At 42.7% G+C, this 13,698-nt stretch overlaps 1 protein-coding gene across 6 annotated transcripts in view; it reads left to right on the forward strand.

The window, feature by feature from the left end:
• The window catches only part of LOC123838755 (nuclear body protein SP140), a 63,103-nt gene extending 49,740 nt beyond the window's left edge, over window positions 1-13,363 (forward strand). For 3 of the 6 annotated variants that reach the window (XM_045867771.3, XM_064587218.1, XM_045867775.3), the window contains 10 exons: window positions 983-1,057; window positions 2,270-2,374; window positions 4,201-4,343; window positions 5,519-5,566; window positions 8,276-8,317; window positions 10,510-10,625; window positions 11,318-11,423; window positions 11,728-11,805; window positions 12,003-12,146; window positions 12,921-13,363. In XM_045867771.3, coding sequence (XP_045723727.1) covers window positions 983-1,057; window positions 2,270-2,374; window positions 4,201-4,343; window positions 5,519-5,566; window positions 8,276-8,317; window positions 10,510-10,625; window positions 11,318-11,423; window positions 11,728-11,805; window positions 12,003-12,146; window positions 12,921-13,028 — 965 coding nt within the window. In that variant the 3' untranslated portion in view covers window positions 13,029-13,363. Of the gene's footprint in view, window positions 1-982; window positions 1,058-2,269; window positions 2,375-4,200; window positions 4,344-5,518; window positions 5,567-8,275; window positions 8,318-10,509; window positions 10,626-11,317; window positions 11,424-11,711; window positions 11,806-12,002; window positions 12,147-12,920 lie in introns of those variants that run through there. The other 3 variants (XR_010410335.1, XM_064587219.1, XM_064587220.1) reach the window with 3 other exon arrangements.
• The last annotated feature ends 335 nt before the right edge of the window (window positions 13,364-13,698 follow it).

The raw sequence follows: 13,698 nt of genomic DNA on the forward strand, positions 1-13,698 counted from the left end.
AATTGAAAGAAAGATTCTTTTTGCTTTGCTGGTCTAATATGCTCATAAATCTGCTTACAGATTACAGCACTTAGGACTGGGTAGTCTGGAAAACATTTCCGTACGGGGTCTACATAGCCCCACTCAGTACCACCAGATAGTGGGGCATTGAACACAAAAAGAAGAAAATGAATTTGTCTTCCTGCCTTAGAAACTAAATCATATTTGAATGACAGCAAACACTGAGATGCATATCCATAGCCAAAACTTGCAAAAGGAAGAACTTTCTCTGCTACAACATCTACCAAGTCAATCCTTAATAACTATTTGAAATTAAGATTTTGGAAGACTCAATTCTACCCAATCTTCTTGGTTAGCCTTCTTCTGGTTAGTTTCTTAGATTCTAATGTCTTTCTCCAGATCCAGGTAGACAAAGCCCTTGGTCACGTTTATTATCACTTTCAGCACAAATGTATAAATGACTTCATTCAAGGTGTGTGGAATGTGTCTCCCCTGTGAAACCCGCCCTAGGGTTTCCCCTCACAGAACATCCATTTATTTCTGTTTCTCCACAAGAAAAAACCTGAAATGCCTTCACTTAACTTTGTAGTTTTTGTCTCAATTTTCTCTGAATATTTTAGTTTCTGTAATGGCAGTAATCATCATCTTGATCTCCTATGTTTGTTGGAAAGATTAAGTAATTAGTAGATGTACAATAGGCATCTATTAAGCACTTAACACATGGCTACTTGAGATATATGTGGAATGCTGATTTCATTTGTTTGTTTATTTTACTAATGTAGGATATGAAAAATAAAATATAAGATAAACCTAAGATAAGCTATCTAATTCTTGGTATTTTAAGACTAGGGATTATATATTTTTCTTCATCCATTAGACAGGCTTTTGGGAAGTTATATTTAAATGGAAATTTTGGAAAGCACTAATATATGCAATGCAACTGCATGTCTGTGATTGTGATTATATTTTTCTATTTTCTCAGGGAAAAAGAGAGGCAGATCTTTTACTAACTTAACTCATAGTGATAGAGCCCCACGGAAAAGATTCCGGTCAAGAGGTAAAGAAGAAAAGGGGAATAACTTTCAATAACTAAACAGCTAATTTCCTGTGCTTTCCTGTTTTCTGTGATTTTAGTAATAAACCCATTTCCCTAGTTGCTTGATAGCCTAACTAACGGTTGAGAGATGTATACAATTTGGGTCATTTTCAAAATACATCAGAGAGAGAAACAAGATAATCCCACAAACAGGTAACTTGGTGACCAGACCTTGTGGGTCCAAGGGCCACTGTAGTGATGCTGTTTTCATTGAACTGATAAATTTTGAGCTGGAAATTGTCTGTTGCCATATAACCCACATTATTTAGTTGATCCTCCTTTTGCTACATTGAGTCACAGGTTGCATACCACAGGTAGCCTGGAGTGGTGGTCAGTAGTCTTTGTCTTTCTCTACTTTTGATTGTGTGGGCTTGGACCTGTCACTTGACCACAAAGTGAGAGAGCAAATTAAGCCAATCATTTTCAGCCCATCATAGTTCTGATAGTCTACCCAGCTCAACATTGGACCATGGACACTCCCTCCTCCTATCATGGCTCTAAACGTCAGCTGGAAGGGCAGTATCAGCTACACATCCTCCTTGAGTTAGTTCATTTGAAGACCTTTCATCCCTATTTCTGTGGAGTCCGGTCTCCAGCCGCCTCTCCTCATGCAGTGTGAAGATTATTCTAGAGTCCTGTGAGCTCCTCTTTTAGATATGGAGAAAGCTGATGTGAGGGAGAAATGAAGCAAAGCCAAGAACAAGAATAGAAGGCAGACATCATCTCCATTAGTTTACCCTGTCATTCATTCCCCTCTCTCTGCTGAGTCAGTTAGATCTCAATTAGGGAGACATAAGTACAGTCTCCAGCTACCTAACTGCAGTGAAATAGTGTGGTTGGAGACCTCCCTTCAAAACATGGCAGCTGTTGTGTGTTTCATTGTCATATAAGAACCAGCTAGGCTGACTAGATTGGGAGTAAGGCAGTTTTATTGAAGCCTGATTTCTTTGTAAAAGCATTCTGGTTTGTGTGGGATTTGAAGGGTAAGATAGAGGTAGCCATTCTGTAGTTATGTATCAAAAATGTCACATGGAAGAAAGCCTTTGACGCTAGAGATTTGTAGAATGGACTTCCCTAAGCACCTCTATATTTTATAAGAACAAAATCCAGAACGTTGGAGAGGTGCATGTGCATTTGCAAAATGAGGCGGAATGAGGAAATCTTCTCTTTCAGGGTCAAGAAAGCACAGAGATGATAGTGTGAATTTTCACTCTCAAATACTTCCTGTGACCTGTGGTAAGGAGAAGGGGATGTTATATAAGAAGAGACTGAAACGAGGTAGGTTCCATAGTCTACCTGATTTGCAGTATGGAATTACCCATGTGAATTACACAACATTCAGAGAATTGAGGGAGGGAGGAAGGGCTCCCTAAAATGATATTTTTACACTCTCAGAAATTATACCGATTAGGTGATCACTCCCACAATGCCCAAGGAAACAAAGAGAAGGGAATCAGAAATAAAAGGGAAGAGGCCCTCAGCCTCCACCTTCATATCCTGCCTCCCTTCTGGATGATTACCACCAGGGCAGGGTGCTGGATGTGGTGAGAAGACCACAGAATTTAGAATTGGAGAGCCTGAACCCCAGCCGCAGCTCTGCCAAGAGGGACTGATTCATCTGATTAGACAGTGGGACCTTTCTGAGCTTAAAGTTTCTCATCCAAAATGGGCATAGTAATTAAAAACCTGCCTCACAGAAGAGCTGTGAGGAATTAATTTACATAAGCGATGGAAAATACTTCAACAGCTTAACTGAGATATAATCACGTATCATAAAGTTCAACTCTCAGTGTTCAATTCAGTTTTGAATTTTGTTTGCATTTTCCCAGGATTGTTCAGCCATCACCACAATCTAATCTTAGAACATTTGTGTCTATCCACCACTAAAGCAAATGCCATGCCTATTTGCAGTCGGTACGCATTCCCAGTTCATCCCAGCGCCCAGCCCTAAGGAACTACTAATCTATTTTCTGCTTCATAAATTGGCCTATTCTAGGTATTTCCTATAAATGAAATTATATAATATGTGTCTTTTTATGACTGGGCTCTTTCACTTAGCATGATGTTTTCAAGGTTCATCCGTGTAATAGCATGTATTGGTACTGCATTTTTTTTTTGCCAAATAATATATTTCATGGTGTGAATACACCATATATATCATTCATCCATCAGTTTGGGCTGTTTCTACTCTTTGGCTATTATGAATAATGCTGTTTTGAATAATCATGTATGAGTTTTTGTGTGAACAAATGTTTTCAATTCTTTTGGTTATATACCCAGGAGTGGAACTGCTGGTTCATATGGTAAATCTATATTTAACTTACTGAGAAAGCACCAAAATGTTTTCCACAGTGGCTGCACTATTTCATATTCCCACCAGCAACATCTGAGGGCCCCAATTTTTCTACGTCCTTGTCAATACTTGTTGTTGTCTGATTTTTTAATTATGACCATCCTAGTGGATATGAAGTGGTATCTCATTATATTTTTGATTTGCATTTCTCCAATGACTGAGAAATGCTGTTTAGCATATGATTATCTTTTATGCATAGCTTAATTTTCCACTGGGTAACATTTCACAATTATTTTTAATGTCAGCTATCTATGATTTCAGGGATGGGAAAAGCTCTGCTTAATAATGCCCTTACACTGGATAAAAAATGTAATAAAGGCTACGGATGTTGGGTGATAACATTCTAAGCTCAGTCTCAACCTGAGGTTCTACCTTCGCATTCCCCAAGAGCCTTTGGAGACTCTGGCCTGTTCTCTGTCCCCAGCAAATTGAGATCCTCTCACTCTTCAGGTTCACTTGATTTTCCTTTGTAGATGATTTTGAAATACTTTTAAAAGGTTGATTCTGATGGTAATTATCACTCTTCTGTTGCACAAAGTTTTAAAGAAATGTTGCTCCAAGGCAGGACATTCTCCTTTGAGGGGACTTACAGGTTAGATTTGGGGATTCCAAGGGCTGAAAATGGAGGCTAGACTCTCCTGCTATAAATCTTGAGCCCAAATTGGGTGGCTCCAGATGCATTGTGGTGGAGCCCGTCATCTGAGCTCTGAAGACAAAGAGGGCTCAGGCTGAACTTACCCTGGTCTTACAGGAGCCTTGGTGAGGTGTATACAGAATGAGGACGGAAAATGGTTCACCCCCAGGGAATTTGAAGTCAAAGGAGGCCACGCAAGATCAAAGAACTGGAAGCTGAGTGTGCGCTGTGGTGGGAGGCCCCTACGATGGCTGATAGAGGTATTCCAAGAACCGGAGCAGATGTGACTTTCCTTATTGTACGGTCATTATTTGCTCACCAAATTTTTGTTGAGTTATAGTGAAAAACCTGATGCCCCTGAGTTTATCTGCTGACCCAGGAAGAGACGCCCCACATTCATAACCTTCCTAAGATGTTGCACATTAATGTTGTAAAGGGGGCTCTGTCTGGATGAAGGCCAGAGCTTGGAGGAGGGAAAGGTCATTGTGACACAGGTGCATGCAGACAACTTCATGCACTGAAAGAAGACAGTCTACAGTCAAACAAATGGAAAGAGGATACTCCAGAGAAAGAACTGCATAAAAACCAGAACCGCAACTAAAGTAGCTCTGTGGGTTGGGGTAGACTGGTTGTGTGTGATAAGAGGCGATCCATCGATTGGGTTGTTTGTGGAGGGATTTAATATCAGCCTAAGGAGTTTAAACTCACAGACAATGAAAAATCAGTGAAGTCTTCTGAGGTGTGCAGTGACACATTTAAAACAATATTTTAGACAACCGTGGGAGCTTGAAATGATTTTAGTGTCTTTCAGCCCAAAGATACCTATACTCAACTTGCAATGCTCATGTCAAATGTCTCCCTTCTCTGAATATTCCCTGAATGACCTGGCCTGGTCCTCCCTTCCCTGGGCTCCATGAGTCCACTACTAAGACCCTTTTTATACTGTTTTATACTTATCCTTCCATGCATTCTCTTTTTCTTTCTAAATACCTCTAGGGTTTGTCCATCTTTGTGTGCCCAAGATTGTCCTGAATGTCTGATACTCAGTACACATGGGATAAGTGTGTGTTGATGGTATATGGTGTATGGACTCAGCATGAGTGGTTATTGGTGGAAATGAAAAGGAAGTGGGAGGTGTGAACAAGGAAAGGGAGGTGTCAAAGAGATTATGAAGGAAAACCTCTTAAAATTTAGGAAAAAAGACAAGAGAAAAGAAAAAAGTTCTAAAGATGATTTTCCAATGCTTGAAATTCTACCACTGATTGAATTCTAGAAGTACGGGTGAGGAGAGAGAGATGTTTTCTCATTTAGCCACCCTGGCTTTGATCTGACAGTGGGACACCCAGGTAGAAATATATGGGAGGAGGATGGAAATGCCAGACTTACAAAATAGAAACATAGGCTAGCCACAAACTTGGATCTTTTTATCTTTCAGAAAGGACTTCTACATAATCCTCCAAGAAAATATTTCAGGAAAAGAAAGGTGATTATTATGTCACTTTTTACAAGTTCTCATCACATAACTGATGTCATATGTACAATAATTTATAGTTCTCAATTGGGTAATTATAATTAAACTTCCTCCAACCCTCCCCTCCCCTTTTTTTGGGCATGTGACTTCAGAGTTGCTACTTTGAACAATATGCTGTATAAAAGGCGAGATCTTCTTTGAATGGTAAATCATTTGCAGTGGAGATGATAAGGAGCCATCAAAACAGACCTCATATATATGCTTTAAGTGTAGATGCAGATGTTGTAAGGGTGTCAAAGTTGTAAAAGCAAGCATGATTATGCAATACAAAAAAAATTTCATAATAAGACAGGGTCAGGCACCTGGGTGTCTCAGTCAGTTAAGCATCTGAGTCCTGATTTTGGTTCAGGTCATGATCTCAGGGTCCTGGGACCGAGCCCCGCGTTGGGCTCCCCACTCAGCAGGTAGTCTGCTTGTCTCTCTCTGCCTCTCTCCCTGTTCGCGCGCTCTCTGTCTCTTAAATGAATAAATAAATCTTAGAAAAAAATAAGGTGATATAGGGTCATCTCCAACTCAAATCCAGATTTTTAAAATCATCCTTACTATTGTCTAACTTTAATGAAATCTAGGGAAAAAAAGGCATATTTTCTTTTCTGATCCATTGCATCCCCTTTCACCTTCCATTTAAATGTACACACAGACTTTTTTTGTTTTTTTTTTCAGGGGAAATTAGTTGCCCTTCTTGAGGATGGTGCTGTTGGGAAGGACGTTCTTGGGAGATTGATGTATCATATGGGAGAGGCAGATCTGGAAAACTGTTTACTGTGATGCTACCCTTTTGGGTACATCAGAGGGGCTATACAGACCTCTTTTCTATCTGAGAAAATGATGTCCTCCTCTATGGAAGAAGTCTATGTAGACAACAAACAAACAGGTTAAGTGCAGTGTAGATTTAAGACAAGGTGATGGATTTTCCAAGATTGAGTATGAATAAGAACTTGAGAAAGAGGGGGAGGAGAGAAGTGTCATTCTTACATACTTCAAGTAAGAATGGCCATCCAAGACATTCACAGACTTCTAAGATAGGCCATGCCTAGCTGGTCAATGAGACTTCATCTTCCACTGGGAATGTGATTATCTGATGCTCTGGGTCATTTGAACTTTCAGTCCTTGGGACATTTCATCCACTGGATTTCCTAAAGGGAAACTATTATTTGATCTATTTAGTATTTTAAAGACCAGCATCTGTATCATTTCCCAGATGTCAAGAGTTACTCAGTTTGGGGTACCTGGCTGGCTCAGTCAGTAGAGCATGTTACTCTTGATCTCAGGATCATGAGTTCAAACCCCACGTTGGTCATACAGCTTACTTAAAAAATAAAAATAAATTTAAAAAAATAAGATAAAATAGTTACTCAGTTAGATTACCCCTGTGAGCTGGCAACTTCTTATCAACAGGATCTACCTTTATCCATGGATACAACACTTTTCAGCAACAAATCTCAGCTACCTCTATATTTGTGTCTCCCCATGAGCTCCTCAAATTGGCAGATCTTGCAGTCCATTATTACCCCTATGGGTCCTCTGTGCCTCTCAGAACCTCTTTTGCTGATGGAGCCCCTTGGCTTTTGGAAACTTCAGGATCACTCTTGATACCACATGATAGCTTATTGGCTCCTGACAAGGGCCACTAATATCTTTTGGTGACAGTTGCTGTGTTGTAAAATAATGTATATTCCTCCAGTATATTGTATGCTAATATTTCTTAAGAAATAGCAAGTAATCTCTTTTCCTAAGCTAAGCAATATTCATTTATTTACTCATTCAACATATAATTATCAAGCCCATACTAAATGTCCAATGGCCATTAAAGTTGATTGAAACAATGTTTCTGACCTCAAAGATTGTTTCAACCTCAAATTCCAACCTGGGGAGGGGTGGGGGATTTTAGGTCACCCAGAGAGATGGGCAATGACGTGGCCACTTCTCAGGTCATTGTCCCGTCGATCATACTTGTCTGTGACTACTTTGCCCTGGGCTGGAGATAAAAGCTGCATTACAGAGGGAAGGAGGCCAGGTCATTCTACTGAATATGCAAAAGCATTGTAAGTTCAGTGAGTGATAATCAATTACCTCTGAAAAGTCACCCCGCTGACATCTTTTTGGGAGGAGAGAGGAAGGTAACCTTTTGGAAGAAAAGCTGCAGCACTGGGGACCTTGGGCACATTTTATCTTTGAGGCTGTGCTCTAAGAGGACTGCAGAAGTTAGTGCAGTTCTCTCTGGGATGTTTCCATGATTCCAGGACTCTGGGTCCTGTGGTCACTGGGGGCTGTTGATGATGAATTCTCTGTCTGATTCTCTCATTGCAACTCCTCCTGGTGGGATGATACTTTCTAATGTAGAGAAGAATGCCTGAGGGCCAAAGTAGGAGAACCAGTGGAGTTTCTCCAACTCCATCTGTGGAAACCAGGGCCCGACTCCCTGCATGGCTTCATAAAGGCCTACCTTGGGTCAGAAATCCAGGAAATTGAACTTTCATTGGGCCAAACAGTGGTATTTTGGTACTTTTTATTCTCCAAGTAGATATATAGGTCCATAAAACAGATATGAAATAATGGGTAGACTGTGGCTTGAATTCCTCCACAGATAGCTCTTAAATAAGGGATGGATGCAATCCTTGTATTCAATATTGTCATTCAATCTTTCTCTCTTTTCAACAGAGAATACCAAAGTCTCACGACAATACCTTAATTGACCCTTATGTAAGTACTATACCTCTAACCCCAGAATTATCCAGGCCTTGTCCCTCTGTGCACTGTGTCATTGCTGTGTTTTCCTGAAATCTGCTCACACTCAGTTGGAATGTGTCGCTGTATGCGATGAATAGAGAACAGCAGATGCATCACCCACACCAGGGAGGTGGTTCTGGAGCTGGTGTCTCTGTCTGAAAACATCTTTTCCTATTTGTTCAGGGAAACCTTGTTGTTTCCTCATTTCCCCTTGAAGTGAGTATGGGAGTCAGAATTCTAGACCACTGGGATCTCTAGAGCCAGGGCCTGAAGTGGTAATAGCCAGAGCTGGCCTGCGGATTAGGGTTAAGGAGCAAATCTGGGAGAATAACATTTTAAAGAAGGCAATAGGGGAGGAAAGGAAAATCCCAAACATCCACTCCAAAGTGCAGGCAGAGCTAAGATCCGCCAGAAGGAACAGGCTCAGCCAAGCTGGTGAGGAGTCCAGGGGGTAGACCCTATTGTGAGTCCTGCAGAGAAGTGCATGTAGGGCAGATGGGCCCTTTTTAGAGGCCATGTATCCAGTCTCGAGGGAGCCATCAGGGTGCTAAGCTGGTGAGGGCTGAAACCATCACCACGTAGCCAATCACAGTGTGGTCCCGCAAGGCTGCCAGCTATAAGGTCTGTCAAAATTATGGGTGACCGCACTCTCTATGCTAAATCATACTTTAATTCCTTTCTTTGCATCAAAATAGACATTTGAAGCAGAGTCACTTTTGCACAACTCCAGGGGGCAGCACTCACAGATGATATCAAGCACTAATACTGACACAGGACATCCAACAGAGAAAGGGTAGTCAGATAGTTTTATGTACACTTTACCTTCAGAGCAATGCCCCAACAAGATTTAGATCTTATCCACACTGATTTTGACCCTTGACCAACTGAGGGAGTCTTCAATCATCTAAACAGCCCTCGAGTCCAGTGTTGTGTGGCTTGTTTGGGATGGACGTAGACCCTCACCCCTCTTCATAATCTTTCCGGGGTAGATATTATGGGCCAATACAACATTGACTTATAATATCCCCATGCCTAATAACCAGGCTAAATCTCAACTTGGGTCAACTCAACACTGAGTCACCTGAGGACCTTTGAAAAATAACTTTGCCTGGATTCCACTCTAGGAAATTCTGATTTAATCAGTCTAAGCTATGTTTTGGACATTAGGATTGTTTAAAAGCCCCCAAAATTACCCATTTTATGAATTAAAAAAATATCAGTGGCTGTGCCCACCCAGACCAGTTGATTCAGTATCTCTGGTGTTGGGACCAGGACATTAGTATTTTACATACTCTGCCTGGATGATTTTAGTGTGCAACTGGACTAAGAAACAAACGTATGTATCTGTTAAAAAGTATACATATGGGAGATTCTTAAACATGGGTTGTATTTGTTATTTCCTTGTCCTTCTGGGGAGAGGGGTCATCACTTCCTGGAGACTGATGATAGTAATCTATGAGTCTCGGCACGGATGAGAAGAAAAGTGGCCCCATGTCTCCATGCCAGAGCAGTTTCAGCCCCAGTTGGAGGTGTCCTTGAGGATCCCCTGGAACACTGAATGGGAGTATTTGGCTAGACGTTCGTTGGGGATAGCACCTCCTCATACACAGCCATTCTTAAAAACAAAAGAAATAGCCAGAACCCAATTCACCCAACACAAGTATTTTCACCTAAAAGCCCAAAACAAGACTCAAAATAATTGTTAATGAGTGTCTTTTCATCTTTTATCACTTTCCATATCAAGGGGTTTATCCCATCTTACTAAATTCTCAAAATTCCGCCTTTCCGTGAGTCTATGTCTCCCTCGTGGTATATAGGCAAATGCATTTAACACTTTCTTTCAGGATCTTGTTTTATCTGCAAGGTAATAATATTATTCAGATTCCTATAAAATCACCTTCTTGTTTTGCTGCTAGTCTTTCTGTGTTAGAATCTCTGGTTTTATAGGGAGGACTTTTCTGGTATGACACACAGGCCCCTCCTCCTGAGCAACATTGCAGATGGTAATTTCCCCTGAAGTCTCCATTCCGTGCTGCTCCTTCTTACCTCAGGGAGAAGCATGGATGTGTCCAGGCAGGTTCACACAAAGGCAGCGAATTCTAGATTCCTGTAGCGGTGGCCTGCTGGGGTCTCACCAGGGATGCGGACATTGTTTTGCCTTCTAGCTGGGAAACTCCGACGTGTGTGAGACGTGCCGGGATGGAGGACAGCTGTTCTGCTGTGATACCTGTTCGAGATCTTTTCATGAGGACTGTCACATCCCACCTGTGGAAACTGAGAGGTTTGTGAGATGAAGTCCTCTCACCCCAATTAGGAAGACTTCCCCCTGCAATAGGAGGAACCTATGTGTTCAGGTAGAGAAAGAGCAGGGTTGGACATACGGGGTCCCACAGTATGATCCACAGAGCTGTTTAAAGACACTGGCAGCCCGATGGAATACTGTTCTTTGCTGAGGCTGGGATGCTGAGGCTGGTGACTGGGTCCCTTGCCTTCATACTGCTACTGTCATTTCAAGAAGTTTGCCAGCCTGGGCCCCTGTTCACAGAGGTGGGAACACCAGCTGTTTGTGTTCTGCGCTTTTTCAGAAAAGGCAGGAAATATGACCTGGTTCATGCATTTTACCACAGGCTCAACGGGCTGATAGAGGCCTGGGTCCCCAGGGGTTAAGGCCCAGTTTTGACACTTGGGTGTGACAGCAGTGTGCCTTGTGCTCCCAGCAGCTCAGCTGGGGAAAGGAGAGCACACCACTCACCCTGACACCACCCTGCACACACTGAACCCCCTGTTGCCACCCTCCATGGGAGGAGGGTCGGGGCTCAGGCCCCACGTGGGGTCTTGGAGACTCTGGGAGGTATCCCCTTCATCTCCCAGCTGTGTCCATCGGCCATGCCTGAAAGGAGGATGGTGGCAGCCGTAGGAACAGGGACTGTTTCCAGGGGCCTGGTCCCTGCTCACTTATGCCTGACCTCTCAGGAGCCCATGGAGTTGCACCTTCTGCAGGATAGAGTCTTTTGGAAGGCAGCAGTGTCACGGGGAATCTGAGGTCCTGGAGAGGCAGATGCAGCCTGAGGAGCAGTTGGTGAGTTGGGTGCCAACCCCAAGGCTTCTCCTTACCCCAGACATGGGAGAAGTCCAACAGACAAGGTGAAGGAAAGGGTGCCCTGAGGGAGTCTGTTCATTCAAGCCATGTCTCAATCACGCTGAAATCATACCAGAACTGGATTGTGGAAAAAATAACTCAGTTATTGCATGTCTGTTTCCAAGAGCCAAACATGTTTGGGGAAACTTCCAGAACACTGGTGTGAGTCATGCCTCTGCCTGGGCTTGTATATGGGCTTAATGTCTCCAAACTGCTTTTTATTCACAGCCTTCTTCTTTTGTAGAAATGTGAGTTCCTCCTCTTGAAGGTCTATTGCCATTCAGAGAGCTCCTTTTTTTCGAAGATTCCATATTATTATTATGTAAGTAACAACAACCAACCATGATTACAGGCCACTGTGATGTTCCCTGCCCTTTACACATGCACCGGAGGGATTTGTGAGCTGAATCCCATGGGATGGAGAGCATGAGCCACCATTAACTGTACCTTGTATCTCTGCTGGATTTGGGAACATTGAACTATGCCAGTAACTGTCCCCTTGACATTTTTTCTCACCAGATTAGAGAGGTTTCTCAAAACCTAAGGGAACCCATGTGGTTGGACAAAATCAAGAAGAAGCTGAATAAACAGGGTTATCGCCAAGTGGAGGGGTTTGTGAGGGACATGCGCCTCATCTTTCAGAACCACAGGGTGTCTTACAAGGTAAGGGGCTTTCCCTGCTTTCATTTCATTTTTTTTCCTTTGAGTCACTCTGCCCTCATATTCTGGTGCCTGGAGAATTTTACATTTCCCTCACCCTACGACAAGCCCACACAAGGAAGGGTTCTGGAAGGGAGTGACTTTTTCGATTCAAAACATAAGCTCACCATGGCAGGGTAAAAGTGAGTTGGAAGCTGTTTCTGCAAACAGAACCCCAGGCCCCTGAAAGCTCATTCCCCTGCTCCAGGGCGACAGGTGCCCACAGAGAACAGTGGAGTCCCGCCTGCTCCAAACCCAAGGAAAAATTGCATCTTAAAGTTATGTTGCCCTTCTTATCTCTCCCCAGATAAACTCACTGGAAACTCTTAGAAGCCCCAATTTCAGATTCCTTTGCATGTGAATGGAGTGTGTAGTTTACAGGGGTCACCAGAGAGGACTAGAAGTGGTGGGGAAGGAGATGGGTGATTGTAGTTAGACTGGGCTTTTTGATGGTTGCAAAGAACATAGATGACTTTTCTAAGTCTCACTAAAATAAACAACCCAAACCAAATAAATCAAAGTCCCAAGTAGGCAGTGATTTCCCATTTCTGTCTACTTAATGAGAAATAATCGTGCCTTTAGGAAAAAACAGTTACTCTTAGCTGCATGAATTTTTAAGCGTACCCGGTTAATGTAACTTAGGTGTTTAAGACAAGGTCTTCAACCTTCTTGATTGCAAGGTGTCTAATAACACTGACAATGAGGATCATTATTTTTGCCTTATGATTTATTTTTCAGTACAATGACTTTGGCCTAATGGGACTTAGACTGGAGGCAGAATTCGAGAGGAAATTCAAGGAAGTGTTTGCTATTGAAGAAACAAATGAGAGCAGTTCACTGGCATAGTGGGGGCTGTTGGTATCCTGGAAAATTCCCTTTGAGGGCAGAATTTTCATCTGCCAGTTGCTGTGAGGATTAGCTGCTGATGCCACCCCTCCCCAAAGTATCACCTTCTGCCAATGCCGGCTGGAGTTTACACCTATTGGGTCTGGGGGCTGGCCCCCAGCCCCAAGGTGGGATGAATGTGTGGTGTGATTCATGCTCCTGCACTCCCCACGAGATCAAGCTGGAGCTAGTTTCCAGCTGGGACCACATCCATGCTTGGTTTTTTTCCACCACGCGATCCTGCTTCCCTCTCCCTTCTTCTGAAAAAATTCTCATAATAAATCACTTACTTAAGAGACTTTATCTCAGGCTCTGCTTCCAAGGAACCCAACTTTAGGTAACGGTCCCAGCAAACGGGCCTCAAGGATGGGGTTCTGGTGTTGGATCACGGCCTAGCCAGATGGTGACAAGCGGAATGTTGATAGTCCCTGGGGTGTTCTAACAGTGCCATTGCCAAAACGTTCACCTGTAGGAAACTGGATGAGCTATAGGGGAAGAGGCATACCAGCTGATATGATTGCCTAACATTTTACAAAAGGAGAAATAGTAACTCTAAAAACCATGGATTTTGATGGCTATTGCTAAGTGCCACTAATATGCTGAAAAGAGTAAATGACAGTCTGAAATCTGT

The sequence above is a fragment of the Mirounga angustirostris genome, unplaced genomic scaffold, assembly GCF_029215605.1.
Source record: "Mirounga angustirostris isolate CCGP_5_RB_7025 unplaced genomic scaffold, mMirAng1.0.hap1 SCAF_3, whole genome shotgun sequence".
In the NCBI taxonomy this organism is placed as follows: Eukaryota; Metazoa; Chordata; class Mammalia; order Carnivora; family Phocidae; genus Mirounga; species Mirounga angustirostris.